The sequence below is a fragment of the Carcharhinus amblyrhynchos genome, chromosome 12 (genome assembly GCF_965287045.1).
Source record: "Carcharhinus amblyrhynchos chromosome 12, sCarAmb.v2.hapA, whole genome shotgun sequence".
In the NCBI taxonomy this organism is placed as follows: Eukaryota; Metazoa; Chordata; class Chondrichthyes; order Carcharhiniformes; family Carcharhinidae; genus Carcharhinus; species Carcharhinus amblyrhynchos.
Window position 1 is genome coordinate 69327571 of NC_137335.1, and position 22384 is coordinate 69349954.

The window sequence follows — 22384 nt, forward strand, 5'->3', positions numbered from 1 at the left end:
CGATTCCCGCGGGTCGGAACTTACAAAACTGCCAAGTGGCTGGTGAATTGGGCACGAAGTGGTCACTTTGGAACACATTTTCTGTACCACCGGTTTAATTTGGCGACGCCTTTCTTGCCTGACATTGAAAGAATGTGTTCTTTTTCAGTAGTTTAAGGAGTTAACTGCAACCTCCCCCCCCCCCCCCGCCCCCACCACCACCCCGCCGTCTTGTCCAAGTTTTAGCAGCGTCGCCGTTGATAAGATGCAGGATTTCTATCTTCGCTCTCTCTCCCCCCTTTTGTTGAAAGACGGATTAAACACTCGGGCACTTACGCTGGGATACGGCATGAATGTTCGATAAATCAAACCTCCTCCACTTGCTTTGCAAAAAAAATCGTCAGAAGGTTACTTTCGTAAAAAAATGCAATAATAAAACAAACATATTTCAGTGATAGACGGTTCATGTCACTACACGGTAAACGTGGGGCACTCTGAAATTTTTTAAAAATGATAGGTTTATTTCCCTTACATTTTAAGTTAAGTAGGACAATAATAAATAAACCAGTTCTGGTGAAACAGTCCCCAAATGGCTCAATGTGATTTATATTGAAGTACAGTTAATTGTAGGCATGCAACCATTTGGACTCAGCAATGCAATAGCTCCGTCCAAATATGTTTCACACAAATATATTCATCCTGTGAAAGGCGGTGAACTGTATAACTGATTGCCTGGGGAGCTCATCCACTAGCCCCTGTGCCAATGTGAGTCTCTCCCAAGCGAACTTACCCCACCCCCACACCTGCCATCCTGTGCCATCTTGGCAAGCATGCACCAACTTGGATTCTGCGTAAGACAAATCTGCCAAAATCTGTTTATCTAGCCCCCTGTTGGTATGAGAATCTCCCCCAGCTAACTGCTGACCCTCGGGTGAATTTGCAATTGTCCTGTGCAATTCCTTAGGTGGAATGTGGGTGTGCGTCCGTTTTAAGGTTGGGGCACAGTGGAGGGGAACTGTCAGCTAGCTTAGAGGGGCACAGTGGCACAGTGGTTCTCATTGCTGCCTCACAGTGCCAGGGACCTGGGTACTATTCCCGCTTGGGTGACTGTGCGGAGTCTGCCCATTCTCCCCATGTCTGCATGAGTTTCCTTTGGGTCCTCCAGTTTCCTCCCACAGTCTGAAAGATGTGCTGGTTAGGTGCATTGGGCCATGTTAAATTCTCCCTCAGTGTATACCCGAACAGGAGCTGGAGGGTGGCGACTCAACAATTTTCACAGTAACTTCATTGTATTGTTAATGTAAGCCTACTTGTGACTAATAAACTTTAACACAGTCCAAAAGGTGTGCCGATTAGGTGCATTGGGCCATGCTAAATGCTCCCTCAGTTTACCCGAACCGGCGCCGAAGTGCGGCGACTAGGGGATTTTCACCGTAACTACATTGCAGTGTTAATACAAGCCTACTTGTGACACACATAAATAAACTTTAAACTTCATTTGGAGGGCTTGACATGGGACATTAAAAATAGGTCACTTTCGCCACCATCCTTAATCCTGAACCAAATAACAAAAACGATCACAAACATTCTGCTATCGAGGGGATTACTTCAGAATGTGTGCATTCTTTCAGTTGACTAATTAAACATTGTTACTCCTTTCCAGATCTGGGTAACATTGTAATAAAGGAATGCTTGTTTCATTTTGGAATGTTAATATTGTCAGGGAACGTGCAAAGACAGTGCTCCTTCGAGCAGGTATCCAGTTGGTTGTGTATTAAAAGGCTGTCTTGCAGTCATCCCGTATCAGCGTGGGCCTGGGTTGGCAATGGGAGATCTTTGTGAGATATTTGTGTTGTTAGTTTGCTAAAGTGGTGGCATGCTGAGTGCCCATGGCCAATCTAGCGGGCTGTGTCATCCCTTGACCTGCCACCCCGGCAACTCCTGCCTTGGTGCAGACGTGGGTGGGGGCGGGGGGGGGGGGGGGGCGGGGTGTGGGGTGATGAAGAAGTTTCCCTCCTGCGGCACCGTGGGACGCTGCCTGTGTGTAATATTAGTCGGAGGAGTTTGTGATTTGTGTTTTTTTTTGGCTGAGTGTGTTTGATCACAGCCAATCCCAGCCCCACATTCTGATAACATCCACATGCAGAGCCTCTGATCAGTCAGAAGTGAGACTGAACGGCGCTGGCTGCGCAAGCAGCCCCAAGTCTGAAACACTCTCCACCTCCAGTGGTGTGTTTATGGGACTCAGCCCTCCCAGACTTCAGGGCAGCTCACTCCTGACAACTCTCACAGCAGATCGAGAGCCCAGACGGTAGAGAGCGACAGGTCAGCACCTCTGCAGGTAAGGACCCCTAACAGGATTGAGATGAGTTGACACAAGGGAGATGGATTCTGTCAATGTTAATAACAAAATCGGCATTATACAATCACCCTGTACTCTTAACGCTTTTTTTTTACAGATTCCAGTCAGCGGAATTGCTAGTTTAAACCATGATAGAATTGGAAAAGACAAATGATCTTGCTTATTTCCCCCTCAGTATACATCTATGTCACTTGGCGTGCTATGGATGCAGTCTGGATAGGTGGGAAGTCTTTAGCTGATGACCTTATAGGAGCGGGTCCACTTTCACCACACACAGTTTCAGACCTTTGGACTTTTAATGTGAGCCTCACATGCAGAGTCGCTCTCTCAAGCCTTTCAAGTGGCATCTTTTAATGTGAAATCGGATCAGTAAGTGATCGGTCCCCAGTGGCTTGAGCCGAGAGAAGTCGGATAAAGTTTTAAGGGGGCCAGGTGTCAGCAGTTAATTCTCAGCGACCTCTCCAACTTATAAATCTCTCTTTTTTATTAATCAGCGGGTTTTAGTGCGGATTCTGTATCCCCTGTTGTCCCGAGCGAGAGGGCTGACATTCCCAGGGGATCCAGCGGTTTTCCAGCAGGGAATAGAAAGGGATTTTTTAAAAAAAAATCCCGACCGGTCTCAAAATCAGGAACTGGAAGCTTGTTTCCCCTTCTGCAGTGGGATGATCTGCTATCAGACAAGATCACATTCCAACTGGCTGAGTGAACTCGCACTAAGTTGATCTTTCTCTATCCCCTTAGCTCTGACTGTAACACTACATTCTGCACTCTTTCCTTTCCTTCTCTATGAACGGTATGCCTTGTCTGTGTAGCGCGCAAGAAACAATGTTTTTCACTGTATACCAATACATGTGACAATACTAAATCAAATCAAATCAACTGATTTTGCATTTTAACAAGGGGTGGTGGGGGGGGGGAGGGGAGAGGGAAGTAAAATAAGGTTTTTTTGGTGATGAGTCCCGTGCGTGTGGGAGGTAGAGACAGGAACGGGACATCCGGGGTGGGCTGGCTGACATCTCTGCCTCTCATCAACTCCAAATAACAAACACCTTCCACTGAACTGCAATGATGGTTCCGCAGAGCGGGTCTGTCCCCAGCTCCTGTCAAAACTTCACTCCGTAGACAGCAAGACTCCTCAGCCTATTCCACAGCCATGCTTAGAAAAGTTACGTTTGGAAGGAGGTCGGGAGTGACATTCACAAATAGTTAGGTATTGGCTTCTTCCTATTTCAGCCAGGTTGCGGCAGTGTTTCTATCCCCCCCCCCCCCCCCCCCCACACACACACACATACCTATCTTTTCGACACAGGGAAGCAAGACACTCGCCGAGTCTGGAGACAGAGGAGCCAGCCAACAATAGGGTGGAGGGCGGGGGGAGTCACAGTCACCACCATCCCTCTCAGCCCCCCAAGAGTGGGGAGGGATCTCACTGCTGGAATGAATGGACCGAGCCCACAGGTTAAAGGTGTTTTAGCCGCGACTCTGGCTAGCAGCCTGGCCCGGGAGGGGGTAGAGGGGGAAGCTCAGAGAGTTGTGGGTTCAAGTTCCCACATGCAGGGGACAGCTGACCTGTCAAGAGGCTTACCCTGGCGTCTTCGCCAATACTTATCCCTCGACCCGCAAAACCAGATTGTCTGCCGGTCTATCGCCTTGTTTGCGGGAGCTTGCTGGAATGCAAACTGGCCGCGGTGTTTCCCACATTGCAGGGACTGGAATAGTTAGACACAAAAACACAACAGCAGCTCTGACCAGCATCTGTGGGGAGAGAACAGAGTCAACGTTAGATGGTTAGAATAGACGGTTGCTGTCTGACCGCGATGGACCGAAGAGCCTTTTCTGCGCTGTGGACCTTTAAGACTCTCCGACAGTCCCCATTTCAAAAGTCCTTCATTGGGCTCTTACAGCTTTGGGTGGTCTTGTGGGAGTGAGAGGTGCTATGTAAAGACAGGTCTTTTAAATGTTGGTATGACTATAAGGCGGCATTAGAATTGCCAGCCAGCGCAGGATGAATTGTATGCACATCTACTCACCAGGTTAGTCTTCCATATGTCAGAAAGATTCGTCCTCCAGAGACTGGTTTCATAGTCATTGAGAATCATTCCTAGGCTCTCTCCAGATATCGTGTCCAGCTCAGAGAGAGAGCAAAATGTGCATTGGAAAATCCACCACAGTGAGATGTGCCAGAGCCTCACACATTCACAGCCCCTCTCAATAATCAGCAGGCTCTGATAGGGGTTATGGCCAGAGGCTGAAACTTTGTCCTGCAGCCCAATTTCGAATCGGTTTTAATTATTATAATCTGAATTTGAAATGATTGTTTGGGGAGGGGGCTGAAAGCATATTTTCTCCCTGCACACACACACACACACACACACACATGCTGTCCCAGTGAGCCACATACTGTGCAGTGATGTGAGTGTTGGTGCAGTGAGTGTTACAGTGCAGTGTTTCGAAGGGGTCTCCTAGGTAACTGGTGTGTTGTCGGTGCTTTTTTTTGCCTTAGTAAAGTCAGGCTCCAGTCTGCCGTCTCCATCTCCTGTGCACATTTATACCAATAGACCGACATATCGATGTTCCAGTGGGCAACTAGTCAGCTGCCCTCTTCTACCTGCAAACGCACACATTCTCTATATATAAACTGTCCTTGGAGTTCGGCTCTCACTTTCGATCAGATAAGGCGACAGAGTTGAGGAAGTCAGTCATCTCTCTCTCTCTCTGCTTTGGGATTAATGTAATGCTGGGAGAGTCAGTATTGAAATATCAATATACGGGCTCGATGTGGTGGTTGGGGGGGGGGGGCATCTCTGATTCTGCTTCTTGCTTTCCGCCCCGGGCTAGCCCACTTCACTGTCCTCCCCCCACATGTTTGATTGCAGTAAGATTTCCTCTCAGCGCCACTCCACACAATCTCAGCAACAACCAGTTCCACGTGTTACCGCAGGGAAATCCAAAAAGGATTGGCCGTACAAAACAATAGGATTATCCGTCTGCGACTCAATGTCTGACTCCTCATTGTAAAAGATGTAAAGAAATCTAGACTCATTGATTGGGGGGGGGCGGGGTGCGAGAAAGACATTTGGTTTGAAATTTACGTATTCTGATATTCTGGCGGGGGGGGGGGGTCCTTCCCGAGAATTGGGCCAGATTTTCTGACCTGGGATCATCATCCGCTTATTTCAGCTTCTCAGTGTGAGTGACTGTGCCATTTGCCCACTCCCTGCTTTACCTGACAGTCTGAAACCCCAATCGCCAGACTTACAAACGGCCAACTTTCCTTTCTTATGTTCTCCGCCCTCCCACCCAGCCCCCCGAGTACCCTCAGAGCCGCTCACTGCTGATAGAAAGCCGGGGTGATGGATAACCGCTTTTAAAACACATCTTCACAACATTTTCCACACGTTTGACCCACCGACCCACCCACGCGGGGAAACTGAACACAGTGAAAATGACCTCTTGTCCACCGTGTTAGTTTCGCCAGGAGGAAATTGACCACTTGGATATTTGCACCCCCCCCCCTCCTCCTCAGTTGGGAAGTGTTGCCCCAGTTGGAGCCTTTCCATTCTTTCCGTCGCTGCCCTCGGGGGTGACACATTGACACAGTGGTGAGCACTGCTGCCTCACAGCGCCAAGGACCTGGGTTCAATTCCCTGTTTGAGTCACTGTCTGTGTGGAGGCTGTCCATTCTGCCTGTAAAATAGAATGGCAGAATCCCTACAGTGCAGGAGAAGGCCATTTGGCCGATCGTGTCTGCACGACCACAATCCCACCCAGGCCCTATTTCCGTAACCCCACATTTTTACCTTCCTAATCCCCTGATATTGGGGTCAATTTAACATGCCCAATCAACCTAACCTGCACATTTTTGGACTGTGGGAGGAGACTGGAACACCAAAAGGAAACTCATGTAGACAGGGGGAAAATCTGCAAACTTGGGTGGGTTTCCTCCAGGTGCTCCGGTTCCCTCCCACAGTCCAAAAGATGTGCCAGTTAGGTGCATTGGCCATGTTAAATTCTCCTTCAGTGTAACCAAACAGGTGCGGGAGTGTGGTGGCTAGGGGATTTTCACAGTGACTTCATTGCAGTGTTAATGTATACCTATTAATAAATAAAATAAAATGAATAATTAAATAAATGTGAAACAAATCTGTGGAGGTATTTGAGCACTTTAAATTTGAGGATTTTCAAATTGAGGCATCACTTAATCAAGAGCCAGTGGGAGATTTGCCAGCACTGAGCTGATGGGGGGTGGTATTTGGCGTGAGTCAGGACAAGGGGCAATAGAATTTTGGATGACCTGAACACAGTATTGAAGGGTAGATTGTGGAAGGGTGCCAGGAAACAGAGTGCCTGAGAGTCATCAAGTCTGGAGGTAGTACAGGACCAGACAAGGGCTGCAATAGCAGCAGAATTGGGATGAGGTGGATCCCTGCCACATGTTTGATGCACATTGGCAGTCTCAGTGGCAGATTCCAACACGGTCAAATAGGACATCGAGGTTGAGAAAGGTCTGTATTCAGCACCAGGCAGGAAAAGAAATGGAATTGGTAGCGACAGAGTGGAGTTTGTGCTGGGACTAAAGACAATGCCTTCACTCTTCTCAATATTTAATTGGAGGAAACTTTAGCTCATCCAGTACTGAATGTGGGACAAACAGTCTCACAACACAGAGAGGTCCAGTTAAAGCTGAATGTTGTCAGCTGTGGGATGCGATGTGTTTTTAGATGATGTTGCTGAGGAGAAGATGCAGGTCAGAAATAGAATATCTGCTTTTTCCATTCAGAAACTTCTGACTTCATGATGAGGGGACAAGAATCATCCCGAGGTGATTCTTTCTTACATTCACCTTAAACTCTAGCTAAGTGTCCCACCTGGATATCATGATGTGGAGTCATTGGATTGGGGCAGGCATAGTAAGAAGTCTCACAACACCAGGTTAAAGTCCAACAGGTTTATTTGGTAGTACAAGCTTTCAGGTGAGTTGCATCTTCATGGGTGATGCAACGCTCCAAAGGCTTGTGATACCAAATAAACCTGTTGGACTTTAACCTGGTGTTGTGAGACTACTTACTGTGCCATCTGGATGTGACACTATAAGTTTGTCCTCAGATGTGGAGGCAGCATGATGGCACAGTGGTCAACATTGCTGCCTCTCAGAGCCAGGCGCCTTGATTCAATTCCGTCCTCAGGTGGCTTCCTGTGTGGAGTTTGTACATTCTCCCAATGTCTGCGTGGGTTTCCTCCAGGTGTTCCGGTTTCGTCCCACACTCTAAAGATGTGTAGATTAGGTGGATTGATCATGCTAAAATTGACCCTTAGTATCAGGAGGATTAGCAGGGTAAGTACTTGGGGATAGGTGTGGGTGAGATTGTTGGTGATGCTGGCTCGATGGGCCGAATGGCCTTCTTCTGCAGTGTAGTGTAGTGACCCTGCCAAAGTTGATTGCATTACCCACTCCTAGGTATTGTAAATAGGTGATATTGGGTCAACCAATGTCACAGCGACTGTCTGTGCAATCGATTGGTTTCCTTTTAGAGCATTTAAGAATTGATCACATTATATAAGCTAAAGGACCATGTAGGCTATATCCAGTAGGGGTGACAGCTTTCCTTCCCAAAGGACATTAGGAAACCATTGGGCTACTTACAGCAATCTAACAGCAATCCAGATGGCTTTATCCAATGTTTCGCAACCAATATGGTGAACTTAATTTTGCAACTTACAAGGTAAACTTGATCTCTAGCACCCCACTGTGTATGCCCATCACAGTACTATACTTACCATCATCATTGTAAAGTGCTCCTTCAGAAGCTTATTTGGTCAATCGTGTACCTCCATCTCTCTTGGACCTCTTCTCATTTTGCAGAACAGCAATCCATTCTGAACTCATCTGCAGCAGTCATGAACCAGGGGTTTTGCGGCATTTCAGAGGTGTGGAAGGAGGATTCTGGAGAGCAGGAATAGATATGAACCTGGCCACATGCTCAAACAACAGTTAAAGCAATTGTGATGCCTTGGAGGGGTTGGACAGCCATCACTCTGACCCTAACCATTGGCAATATGTTCACATTGCCTAGCACCAGCAGATGAAACCAAGACGCCATTGGGCTGTTGCTCAACTTACGTGCAATCTGCTTGCAAAATGGTCCTATGCCTCCATTGCATGCAGGAGGATTAGAGTGAGACCAGCATTAGAGAGGCAAACCATTGTCCGGGGCAGGAGATGCAATAACCTTATGTTCTTTCCCAGGTCCATCATTGTCTGGGGCGTCAGTGCAATTCTGCTTTGAGTTTCCAGTTTTATGTTTTAGCATGACTCCTGAATCAACAATCCTAGATATCATAAAATCCCTACAGTGCTGAAGGAGACCATTAGCCCATCGAGTCTGCACTAACTCTCCCAACAGAGCATCCCTCCCAGGCCCTATCCCCGCAACCCCATCTATTTATGTCAATAATCCCCCTAATCTACATATCTTGAGGCACAAAGGGCAATTTACCATAATTAAACTTGAACACTGAGGGGCAATATAGCATGGCCAATCTACGTAACCTACACATCTTTGGACTGTGGCAGGAGACCAGAGCATCTAGAGGAATCCCGGGGTGGCACTTGGAGAACATGCAAACTCCACACAAACAGTAACCAAAGGCCAGAATCAAACTGCTCTACTGTGGCACCTGTAATTCCTAGGTTACATGACCATGGGAGTAATCCATTGGATGATTGGAATTCCATTTTTGTTCACTTGACTTGCAAGCCCAAGGTTTGAATATCCAAGATTTCAAAGATACATGCCTAATAGCCCAATACTCTATGCGCTAAGCGTACAGTGATAATGCAGCCGAGCAGTTTCAAGTTTATGGTGACATATAGATGGCATTATAATGGTCCCCAACGCACCAAAATAAGCCTCAAATTTGAATATGCTTGTTGCAACACACTGTAACACACTGGCAACCCAGGCAAAATTGACAGATAATCATAAACACCTCCTAGATATTTTGTAAAGTTTATTTTGAGATTTTTAATGGTGCGAGAAAATGAATGCTCCTGTCAAGGACCTCATAAAATTACAAGAATATCTCACTCATGAGTGGAAGTCAGGACTATTTACAGAAACATCAAGAAGTGATTTGCTGAAGGCACAATGAGATGACATAAATCACGTTAAAACATATCACTAATGTGTTTTTTTTGTTGAAAATGACATGTCAATTTTTCTTGCCTATAAACAAAGCATTGCAAAACATGTTTTCACAAAGCTGTTGCCCTATTAAATGACTAATTGCAGTCACTATTCAACGCATAATAAAATGCATGGCTATAAATTTACAGAAAGCAAATCTGGCACCTACTCAACTAACCAATGTACTTCATATAAAAGCATGTGTCTCATATGGTTTTAAAGTAAAAAGTTTCCATGTAACAAATTAGCTGATCAAGTGTGGCTAACCAAGGGGTATAATTGTTCTTGCCTAGTTAGCACAACTGTTGATGGCTCAATAACATAAGTGGTGCAGCCCATGACAACTAAATGAATTTACCTTCCAGGGCTCCTACTTACTTTTGCCTTCATTGTGGGATACTCTATAGTTAACTAGCTGGGTGGGGCAATACCCAGAGAAGTGCGAGAAGGTGTTTATATTTTGTGGGAACATAATGGTACCCACCCAGCTTTTCCTGAATTAAACGTTTGTGGAATTCCATTGACCGTGGAGGCACCCTTCTCTGGCTTTCTCAATGTCTAGTTGATGTTCGGTTGTAACGGTGAGTGGTACTTCAGATCAGAAAGTAGGGAGGATTGTGAAGAATAATTATCATTACAAATGCATTTCTCAGGTATTCTCTGATAGAGCTGTGTCCCAGTGGGCAATACCTCTGACATGGCTCTCGAGGGTCCATCGGCTTCACAAGAGTAAAAATCAGTCACGTACAGGCCAGTCTCACCACACAACAGTGCAATCTGGGACTTAGAAGTCTGTAAGAAGTGCTGTTGGATCAGCTCAATGTGCAAATTTTACACAAATATGGTAAGAACCCAAAAGGATTAGGGTTGATTTCACACTGATTGGCTGTGAATGATGTTGAACATCTTTTTCATTAGACATTAATAAACCAGCCAAGCCTAATGGAGTCTGTTAAATACTTGGCAGAACATCATAGCCAACGGGGTGAATGCAGGAGAGAGGAAGACTGTATGTGCAAAACAAACTCTTCAGCAACTTTACACAGACAGAAGTCCAATATGCAAATCTGAATGATTTTCCGTAGTCAGCAGCAGACGGTGTATACACATACATGTACATACAGACACACACATACAGATACGTATACACATGTACATACACAGGCACACACAGACATTCACATGCTTATAACGTTCTCACAGGGTTAGACAGGGTAGGTTCAGAAGAATGTCCCCAATGGTGTGGAAGTCCAGAACTTGGGGTCATAGTTTGAGGATAAGGGGTAAATCTTTTATAAGTTTATTCATTAGTCACTAGTAGGCTTATATTAACGCTACAATGAAGTTACTGTGAAAATCCCCTGGTTGCCACACTCCGGCACGTGTTCAGGTACACTGAGGGAGAATTTAGCATGCCAATCCATCTAATTAGCATGACTTTGGACTCCAGGAGGAAACTGGAGCACCCAGAGGAAACCCATGCAGACACAGGGAGAACACGCAGACTCCGCACAGACAGTGACCCAAGGCAGGAATCAAACCAGGTTCCCTGGCGCTGTGAGGCAGCAGTGCTAACCACTGTGCCACCCCCTAACTGAGGTGAGGAGAAATTTCTTCACCCGGGGGTGGAGAATGTGTGGAATTCACTTCCTCAGAAAATAGTCAAGGCCAAAACATTGTTTGAATGAAGAGGAAATTAGATATAGCTCTTGGGGTTAAAGGGATCAAGGGATATGGGAGGAAGTGGGGATCACGATATTGCATTCAATGATCAACCATGATCAAAATGAATGGCGGAGCAGGCTCAAAGGGCCAAATGGTCTACTCCTGCTTCTAGTTTCTAAGTACACATACACAAAAGCAGACACTTCATTCTGCCTAATAACAAAAGTGATGGCTGAGTAATATACAAATTAATTCATTCTTTATCACACTGAGCTTGAAAATAAACCTGCCATAATTTTTTCTACCCTTGACTAAAAGTAGAAATTAATATAAATATACATTAATGTAGACAAGAGACACTATTAATAATAACATGCAGTCAGAAGCAAGTTTCACATGAGCGTGACCCTTGTGGTTACTGGGAGGACCACAAGACTGTCAGAAATTGGACTGTGATTTCAGACAGTGAGCCAGAGATTTTTCATAACCTAATGCATATCTTCATTCTCAATCTACATCTTTGCTGCCCAAAGTACTAAATATCACGTAGCACATCTGCCCTTCTTAATAACTGTAAATTAGTGCAACTTATAATGGGATGTGTCTGTCAAAGAAAGATTTAAAAATGTCAACCCTCTGATTGTCAGTAGGGTGGAAGGTATTACATCAACAATTACTTATATTCGTATAGCACCCCTTGCATTAAATAATATCTCTGAATGCCTTGTGGAAAGAAAAGTTGGCATCCAATAGAAAGTAAAGGCAGCCAGATGCACAATTAAAGACTGATTTTTAGGAGCCTTTTGAATACAAGGATAGAGGTAGGAAATTCACTGAAACTGAACCTCTTTGTATAAGAGGCATAGTTAGTAAAATTATAAAAAAGAAATTTGGATCAGATTCTATGTGTGGATCCAGACTATTTTGATCACAATAGCAATACAAGAAATACATGGTGCTGTGTCAGCAGGACAATGTAAGGTTTTGTGAATATTTCTTCAGTTCATTGTAACATGGGCTGGTAATGTTCACTCCATGAGATATTATATTGGAATCCATCCATTTTGGAAGTTGACTGACTGCAGCCAGGCTGTGTGTCTCCTCTAGATTGAACATTGTCTGCTGTTGCTGTAAGTGCTGATTTGTAAGTCCCTTCCACAGTTGTCATAGATGATTGACGTCGGCTGATGCTTCTTTCCTTCGGGCAGGCTTCCTTCTCCACCACCTGGCCGTATCTTTTGTCCTCTGCTTTTGTCACACTCTTCCCTGACCACTTGTCTCCAGGCAGTCAGCAGTGAGGATGTCCCATGCATTGACTCTGATCCCAGTTAACTTGAAGTCTCGCATGCAGATGCATCGCAATGGGATAATATCAATAGTATATGATCCCCATGGAACTATCCGCATGGCATAACAGAATGTGATGACTGTTGAAGTACTTAATGGTCATCTACCGATCACACACATCCCCTGAACTATCACGGACTAAAAGCTAAAATTACCCTATCAATGAAATTGCCATCTATGGCTTGAACTATTAACCACTGAACAAACTAAATATTTATAGCTCTTTTGTCTGTGAAGAATACACTAGTCCCTGGTTGGGAAGGTAATAGAAGGTCTGCAGTTCCAGTCTTTGATATCCCTATTGAGTTACCTGACTGCATGTAAAGACAGTATGGTGGGGCAGTACGGTATCACTGCTGCCTCATAGCTCCAGGGACCAGGTTCGATTCCCAGTTTGGGGTCACTTTCTGTGTGGAGTTTGCACATTCTCCCCGCGTTTGCAGGGGTTTCCTCCAGGTGCTCTGGTTTCCTCCCACAGTCCAAAGATGTGCAGGTTAGGTGGATTGACCACGCTAAATTGTCCATTAGTGTCAGGGGGACTAGCTAGGGTAAATGCATGGAGTTATGGAGATGGGGCCTGAGTGTGATTGTGGTCGCTGAAGACTCAATGGGCCAAGTGGCCTCCTTCAGCACTGTAGCATTTTATGGCTGGCTTGCACCTTCCAGATTTAGTAATGCTTTGGGGTCAGTTGTCACTTTCTCACAACATCACAAAGTGGAATTGCAGTTGCTAACCTGTGTCCTCTGTTCTTTTGTGTTCAAATATACAAACTAGGTAAACAAAAATCAATTTTCTATCAAAATACAACGGTAAAATGGGTAAGAATTTTCCTCCATGCCGTGAATCAATGATAAATAAAATGTGTTAGGAGCCACTTCATGAACTCAACTCCTTGGCTCCACTATTGCAAAGTCATTAGAATCAATCATTGAAAATTAGTTTTAAAGTATTGTTGAACTAACAAAAATACCCACATTTATATTTAACAGCAACAGTGGCCTAATTTCACAATTTTATCCGTTTTGTTCTTTACCTAGAACAAACATGAAGTAACGTGAAAACAGTTATTGAATGATGTGATTAACAACCTTAGTTATTTAATTAAAAAGTCCTGTTGAACTATGTTTTAAATCAGCACCCCAAACCTGAAGGACAGTATCCTGTTAGCCCTAAGATGATGCAGCAACATGTATATATAATCTTCAATTCTCCTCTTTAGCTTTTCCATCGGCTGTTTATTATCAGTTTCTGTCTCCTGTTATGCAATGTATTATCACTGAGAATCATCGTTAATGTGGGGTAAATTTATGGAAAGGTCCATTGGGTTACAATACTATTTGTATTACACAGGCATAAATGTGTGCTCTTACACCGAATACATTTCCTATATGACTGGCCCGTTCTTTTGTGATTTGGTTGATTCATATGGATAAGACTTATACATATTGGCTGGAATTTTACTGCCCCACCCGCCACGGGCATCGGAGTGGGCGAGGGGCAGACAATGGGAAGGTCCGTTGACATCAGGCGGTATTTTACAGCTTCAAGACGAGCAAGGCCTAAAACTTTGTCCATTCTCTTGAATCAACTGCTCTCAGCACAGTTGGATTCTCTTTATCCTGTAGAACTCATTGTATATTATGCTATCCCTTGTCCAATGACCAAGAATGATTTGATTTGCTATTGTCACATGTATTGATTGGTCTACAGTGAAAAGTATTTTTTCTTGCGCACTATGCAGACAAAGCATACTGTACACAGAGAAGGAAAGTGCTACAAACATAGCTAGGGTGTAGAGAGTTTATAAGACTTAGACTAGAGTTTTCAAAGCATAGAATGAGAATAAAAGATAGAATTAGAGGGCTTGCTGGGCACAGCTCACAAGAAGATCCTGGCACTGTGAGGCAGCAGTGCTAACCATCTTGAATCTTGAATGCTCAGTATGTATAACACACATTGCATGGCTATTGCATGTTTTAATCCTGCTACTGTCAAATGGGGCATTACAATTTCTTCATTGATGTTACATAAAAGCTGTCCTATCAGCACAGAGAATAAGCTGTGGCTGTCGTTTTAATGCGCCAATTGGCAAATTTTGACAGTTGCGGTGAGACCATTTTCATGTATTGTAAGTGGCATGCAGCTATCATTTCAGACAATAAGTGAAAATAAAGCTCAGGATAGCTGACTCTTTATTCAACTTCTGTTAGTGGTGAGTGGCGTACGGCACAACTAATGCTTGGAACCAGAGCTTTCCGAGGGCACACTAATATAATGTGGCTCTGCTGACGTTTACTGTTATGTTATTAAGGGGCCATTAGTGAATTGTTAAGTGAAAGCAATGAATCTGGCCAGCAGCCTGCAACAGGGTTGAAACTAATATTCCAGGAAGTATACTGGGATAAGGGACGGAGAGCTTAAAAGGATAAGAATATTCCAGCCAAAATATTCAGTGTAACTATGAGATGAATGACTTTTTAAATCCGTTCTTAGAGTTTGGTGGCTCTATTTATCCAGACACTTTCTGAACTTTTGCACTCATTTCTTTTAACATGCATTCATTCCTTCTTTCACAGTTAAAACTCTCATATAGAAGATTAAGTTCTAAAGGCCAATTTTAGCTTAACCCACTCGGTGAGAAAGAAGCAGGTGGACATTTCAGATGGACATTTCACACCTCACTGACTTTAGTTTTGGCCAGATTGAACCATGGGTCTTGAACTTTTCCCCTTGGCTTCTTAGGAAAAAACTGTCAAAGATTCAGCTTCACTCACCAATATGTTTGTGGGTATATGTTTCATTGTCTCTTTTTTGGTCTATTAGAAGATACTCAGTTAGTTGTAATTTAAGCAGAAAATGATGGACTTTTAAGATTAAGTAGTTCAAATACCTACAGAAATCAAGAGTGACCAACCTTTTACATTGTATATGTGTAGATCAATTCACACATGGTAAGGAAGCAGATAAAAATGTAACGTTGCAGTTTACATTTTTTTTAAGTTTATTTATTAGTGTCACAAGTAGGCTTACACTGCAATGAAGTTACTGTGAAAATCCCCTAGTCACCACACTGAGCACCTAATCAGCACATCTTTCTGACTGCGGGAGGAAACCAGAGCACCCAGAGGGAACCTACACAGACCACAGGGAGAACATCAGATTCTGCAAAGACAGTCGCCCAAGTAGGAATCAAACCCAGGTTCCTGGTATTGTGAGGCAGCAGTGCTAACCATTGTTACATTGTGCCCCTCTAAGCTAGCTGCCAGTTAACAGTTCTCATTCACTGTGCCCCAACCTGAAAATGGACCCACACCCACTGAACACCTAAAGGATTGGGTGGCACAAATGCAAATTTACCCAGGGTCAGCAGTTAGCTGGGGCGGCGGGGGGGGGGGGGGTTCCTCACATCACATCAACACGGGGCTAGGTAAAGAGATTTTGGCAGAGTTGTCTCACTCAGGCTCCAAGTTGGTGCATGCTTGCCAAGATGGCACAGGATGGCAGGAGTGGGGGGCTTGGGGACAAGCCCGCTTGAGAGAGACTCACATGGAGCACCCAGAGGAAACCTATACAGACATGGAGAGAACGTGCAGACTCTGCACAAAGAGTGACCCAAGCCGGGAATTGAACCCGGGTCCCAGCACTGTGAGGCAGCAGTGCTGACCACTGTGCCACCATGCCACCTCAAAACTGCTCAGCAACGTAAGATTTTTCAATCATTTTCTCCCTTGAAGCGCATCCCTGCAGGAAGCCTGTTTAACAGTGTCTCTTTACTGTATCAGTTAAGGATGGACACCAAATAGAATTGCAAGAACAAAGTCAACTTTCCCTCCAAATGTGGGAAATCTCATGGCTGTGCAGTGCTCCATCTGGTGGAGTGGTTAAGAGTTAATAAACTATCCATTGAATGATGTAGGTCCAAAAGTGAAACTTTGCAGTCCAATATGCCATCTCCTGGTTGTGAGGATACAGTTCAACTCTTTCTGTTGCTGCATTGTTTGCATAGCCTATAATGGTTTGTTTGAAATTACAACAGGCATTGCTGACTGTGACCTACAACTGGGGGCATAGCTGCCTGTGAACCCCAGTGCGCAATTATCCACACAATATATTCCACTTGTTGTACTGTGGGAAGGAAGCATTTATTCCCCTGCGGAAGAAAGGAAGGTGAAAAAAAAGATGGATTTCATGACAGCCAGTTACAGAGCAGAGCCCCTGGAGTCAATCTTCCACTATCCGTCTTAACCACAACAATATGCATTTTACATAGAGCCTTTAAACATCCCAAGGCTTCACAGGAGTGCAATCTGACAAACATTGATACTGAGCCAAAAGCAGAGATATTATGATAGGTGACCAAATGCTTGGATGAAGACAGAGGTATGAGAGTAGCATCTTAAAGGAGGAAAGAGAGATGGAGGGATGAGAATCCTATCAGCCACGATTGAATGGCGGAGCAGTCTCTATAGACCGAATGGCCTAATTCTGCTCCTATGTCTTATGGTCTTATGGGGGGACAATGAGATTTGGGGACAGAATTCCAAGTTCCCAGCTTAGTAAGCTGAAGGGATGGCTGCCATTGCTGTGATGAAGGCAGTGGGGCATGTCCAATAGGCTGACCAGAAACTGTGTCTTAAACATGAAAGGGGAGAAGGGAATGCATCAAAAAATGGGATGAGAATCTCATTGTGAACAAAATGAGTGTTCAATCCATATTGGTGAGTCTCAGAACTGATTGTGTGTAAGCCATTAACAGCATGTAAGAAGTCACATTACCCTTGCAACATGCCAATTGGAATAATCGTAGAATCCTACAGTGCAGAAAGAGGCCATTTGGCTCATCAGGCCTGCACCGACCACAATCCCACCCAGGCCCTATCCCCATAACCCCATGCATTTACCCTAGCCAGTCCCCCTGATACTAAGGGGCATTATAGCATGGCCAATCCAACTAACCCACACGTCTGTGAGAGGAAATCGGAGCACCCAGAGGAAACACACGCAGACACGGGAAGAATGTGCAAACTCCACAGTGACCCACGCTAGGATTTGAATCAGATCCCTGATGCTGTGAGGCAGCAGTGCTAGTTACTGTGCTGTCCTAACCACTGTGCCACTATGCTGGAATAGAATCATAGAATCCCTACAGTGCAGGAGGAGGCCATCTGGCCCATTGAATCTGCACTGACTCTCCAACAGAGCATCCCAATCAAGCCCTATCCCTCTAATTCCACATATTTACCCCGCTAATTCCCTTAACCTAAACATCTTGGGATATTAAGGGGCAATTTTCCATGGTTAATCAATTCAACCAGCACCTCTTTGGAATAGATGACATATTATGTGCTAAACTGGAGAAAATTAATCCATCCCTTTCACCAACAGACCAGGAATGATATTGAAATCACTAATGAAAACTTGTTGATTCTTGCTTCACTGTTTCCTCTTGTTTTTCTGTAGGATGTATCAAAAACTTGCCATCCTTCTATTCCTGGTGGGGATGTTAATGGTAGCAGTGGAGATGAAGAAGAATCGTCCTCCAGGAGCCATCCCACCACTTTACAAGGGAAACACTAACAGCTCGGAGAAACGCACACATCGGAGGCAGGATGTGCTTGCCTCCAGTCAAGAGGCACTGGTGGTGACAGAAAGGAAGTACCTGAAGAGCGACTGGTGCAAAACTCAGCCTCTGAGGCAGACCATCAACGAGGATGGCTGTGTGAGCCGAACAGTCATCAACAGATTCTGCTATGGACAGTGCAACTCCTTCTATATCCCCAGGCATGTTAAAAGGGACCAAGAGTCCTTCCAGTCCTGCGCCTTCTGTAAACCGCAGAAATTTACTACCCTGACTGTCAAACTGAACTGCCCTGACCTGCAGCCTCCTTTCAGACACAAGAAAATCCAACGAGTCAAGCAGTGCAAATGTATATCGGTAAATGTGAATGACTGGAGCAAGCAGTGAGATAAGATAAACAATCACAGCCTCCCCAGTCTGTAGGAAATACACCCAACTCTCAATGCTACCATCAGATAAATACCCATAGAAAACAAGCACTGTATAAAAACCTGCCCTAATCGGTGAACAACTTTTAAGTTTGAGCACGACCAACTTTTAAGCAGGGAGCATTGAATTGGGTGTCCCCGGAAATTCTTTTGATAAAATTTTGTTTTTGAACGAGATCCATTCTGATTTTTTTCTAAAAAAACTTCCCTTAAACCCAATCGCAGACTCCAGTCAAAATGCAGTCATCCCTATTCTATCTTTAAAGATTTGTTTTACAGTCTGGACATTTTTACTTTCATTTTACTCACTGCTGTCGCCTGCGATATGATACGGACGTGGTGCCAAAACAGATAGGAGCCTTTTTTTTGATGGTTCACTGCAGATAAGAGAATTTGAACTGCTTAGACTGTGGACAGGCATGCACTGTGCTCTTGAAAGCGCAGAGATAGAGCCTGGGACTGAGCCAGCCCTCTGAACTTCTGGACTGCTGGAAACTCAAATTCTCAGCAATGTTTGATATGGGAATATTCTGATCAACCTGCATTGAAGATAATAGTATATATTTAATTATTCAAAACATTGTTTGATTATTGCTTTCCTTCATGTTATGCCTTTTATATTTCAGTACTCATGACCATAGTTTTGTGCATATAAGTATGAATTAAAGGCACTTTTCAAACATAATCCCATTGAAACTGAACATAGCAACGGCACTAAAAAGACAATGGATTATATTTCCTCTTTTTTTTAAACGATTATTGTTAATATATGATGAAAGTGTAAATTAGTACAGTTATTGATGTATATTCTTTATTTTATCTCTTTTTTTAACTGCATGTGGACAGTATTCTGTTCTGATGATTCAGAAGTGCCAGTAATCCATGTTCTGGAAGTCTCACTACTTCTCCTTTGTAATACAACAAGAAGTCTCACAATACCCCAGTCCAACGCCGCCACCTCCACATCTTGTAATGCAATGCGGTTGGTCTGGCGTATGCTTTTGCTGTGTTCAGTGCCACATGGAAATGCTAGTGAAAACGTAACCATCAGAAAGGACATGATATTACTTAAAACTATAGTTTGTGCCATGAACATTTTTGTGCATTTAAGTCCTTCCAGTGCAACATAAATATACCAAGTATTATTGCAGACTAAATAGAAGAACGAGAAGCATGTATTCATAGCATTACTAATTTGCGGATTGAATAATCTTCAGCACTTGACGTCCAAATATCAGACTCAAAAGACACAAGCAGCAAAATGTAGAGTTGTAATGCCAAAAGAGAATTAATTGAACAGTTTAGTTGGTTGAGAGGCAAAAGCATTTTTAATCTGTCCATTGCATCAGTCATTGAGATAGTTTTGCAGTCTGACTGTCTGTCTTAGAATTACACTTAGTTTAATTCTGTTTCGAATGTTAAAAAATGGACATATAACATAAAGAGTGATGAATCTAAGATCCCTCTTTGACTGGGGTTATGGGATGTACTGATGATCTTACGGTGTTGTCCGTGACAGGTTGGGCATTAGATTTAGGTCTTTTGCAGTGCTGGTGGCTCACCGCCTACCCAACTATCTCCTCCATGTTCTCCAACACACATCACAGCTTCTCAGTGTTCTAACTATGGCCCGAGTATCCAGGCCTCTGACCAGATCTCTTCAACCTTGCTTTCTTTATTTCGAACTACATCATAGACAAAATTTCTTCATCAAACTGCACACATAGCTATTTGTTTTATTTTGTGAATCCTCATAATCTGAATTATGGTGATCTTAAAGCACTTTCTTCTTGGCCACCGTATGTTTATTTCCCTTCCTTAACCTTTCAGTACAGGACAATGTAATCCCAGGAGCCTGTCATCCTTATCGTGCACAAAACTCATTTGTGCTTCCATCAGCATGGAGTCAAATTTGGTTATTCTTTTTCCAAAATGAATTTGGAAAGCTTTCACTGCCACGGGGTGAATATGTCAGCGTTACAGCATGGCAGACCTCTATTTCAGTGCGCAAATCTGATACCATGTTAGTCCACAAATCTATTATTGCATAATGTGTTACTCAGGTAGATAAACTGTGTCACAGGATGCAGTGTAGTATTCACAATGTTAACGGAAGGTGGAGGTTGAGCATTCTGAGTCTCACACCAATACATCACCCTCATCGGGTAGTATTCTAAGCAACTCTTTGCCAGCGATGGAGAGAATAGAAGTTGCCCTGTAGTGTCCCCAGTCTGATTTGTCAACTTTCTATCTGTACAGATTGACAATACATGTATCCTTCAGTTCTTATAGACAACATAATATTCCAATTGTAAGAGGTCTGACAATTCTTGTTTTCACATTTAAGTGCACGTTAACCACATGTGAACCCAAGAAATAATGGGCATACTGCTACAAAAGTGCTATGTCTCTGAGGTTTGTCTGAACAATGCAATATTTCTATTGGGAGTCCTGACGCATGAAAGTGGTTGCCTTGTACTGGTTAGACAAACTTACAAAGTTTTATGGATATTATCAAAATGAAGAAATGCTATGAAACTGAGAAAAAATATTATTTTATAGGTATTCTGTAAATTATAAAGAACAAAATAATAAAAAGTTCTTGACTTTAAAAAAAACACTCTGTCCAAAGTCTTATTTTTTGTGAATCCTTTTTCTCTAAAATATCTAGGCCTTGCACATAACTTGTTGCTATCTGCAAACTGTATCTGCAATATTTTAATTGAATGATTAATAAATATTGCATACAGTTAAATTGCTCAGCTTAAGAGATAACAACCACTTTTACTTAGTTTCCCAGAAAACATTTTGCTCTTTTCCCTTCCTTGACTATTTTTATGTCCTTTTTTTGTTATTTATTTGTTGGACATGGGCATCGCTGGCTGGCCAGCATTTATTGCCCACCTCTAGTTGCCCTTGGAAGGCAGTTGAGAGTCAACCACATTGCTCTGGCTCTGGAGTCACATGTAGGCTAAGCCGGGTGAGAATGGCAGATTTCCTTCCCTAGAAGATATTAGTGAACCAGATGGGCTTTTCCGACAATCGGCAATGGTTTCATGGTCATCAGTAATTCTTAATTCCAGATATTTTTTGTTGAGTTCAAATTTCACCATATGCCGAGGCAGGATTGGGACCCGGGTCCCTAGAACATCAGCTGAGTTTCTGGAATAATAGTCTAACGATAATACCACTCGGCCATTGCCTTCCCTGTTAACATTACAATTAAATTACATCATTGGAACAGCTAAAACATCATCCCTGTATTAGCCATACTGGAGGGTAAATAGATTGAAAAAATGTGAGTAAAATAATTTTGTTTTTGGATTGTCAACTGGGCTGTATCCAGTTATCTCCTAACAATGAACTTGGAGGTTGGGGTACCTTCAATCTCCTCCACTGATGTCTAAGACCCATCAGATATAACTTCAGATGCCACTGTAAGTGACTGAGCAGCAGGCCTCTCTGTTTTGGATGAATTGTTGCTTAAATATGCATATGGAACTTTTATGTCAGTTGCACAGTCTTGAGGGCCAAATAGATCTTTATCTTGTATTTTTTGTGGGACTCGGGCCTCACTTCTGACCGGCTACAGGAGACTACTGAACCTCTACCCTACGACAATCAGTCAGCTGTGCCTGGACACCATAACGCTCAAAGCTCATCAGTAACAGTTAACTGAGGCCCAAATTCAAAATGGTTTGGATTTCTCCGATCAGTGTCAGTGGCGCAGCTGTTCTGCCAACTTTGGGCAGGATTTCCCAGCCACCCTTGCCCGAAGACCTGAATATCTCGCCCGAGATCAACAGAACTTTGTATGGTTTGCCCTCCCCCAACCCC

General features: G+C 43.7%; 1 protein-coding gene across 1 annotated transcript; it reads left to right on the forward strand.

Moving 5' to 3' along the window:
* The first annotated feature begins 2113 nt into the window (after window positions 1-2113).
* On the forward strand, window positions 2114-21154 carry grem2b (gremlin 2, DAN family BMP antagonist b). The gene is made up of 2 exons (XM_080200674.1): window positions 2114-2320; window positions 18002-21154. Exon 2 carries the CDS (start codon window positions 18003-18005, stop codon window positions 18504-18506), a length of 504 nt encoding a protein of 167 aa, XP_080056800.1. The 5' UTR covers window positions 2114-2320; window position 18002; the 3' UTR covers window positions 18507-21154.
* The last annotated feature ends 1230 nt before the right edge of the window (window positions 21155-22384 follow it).

Coding starts and splice junctions, on each gene's coding strand:
- grem2b (XM_080200674.1), top strand. CDS start 18,003: ATGTATCAAAAACTTGCCATCCTTCTATTCCTGGTGGGGATGTTAATG.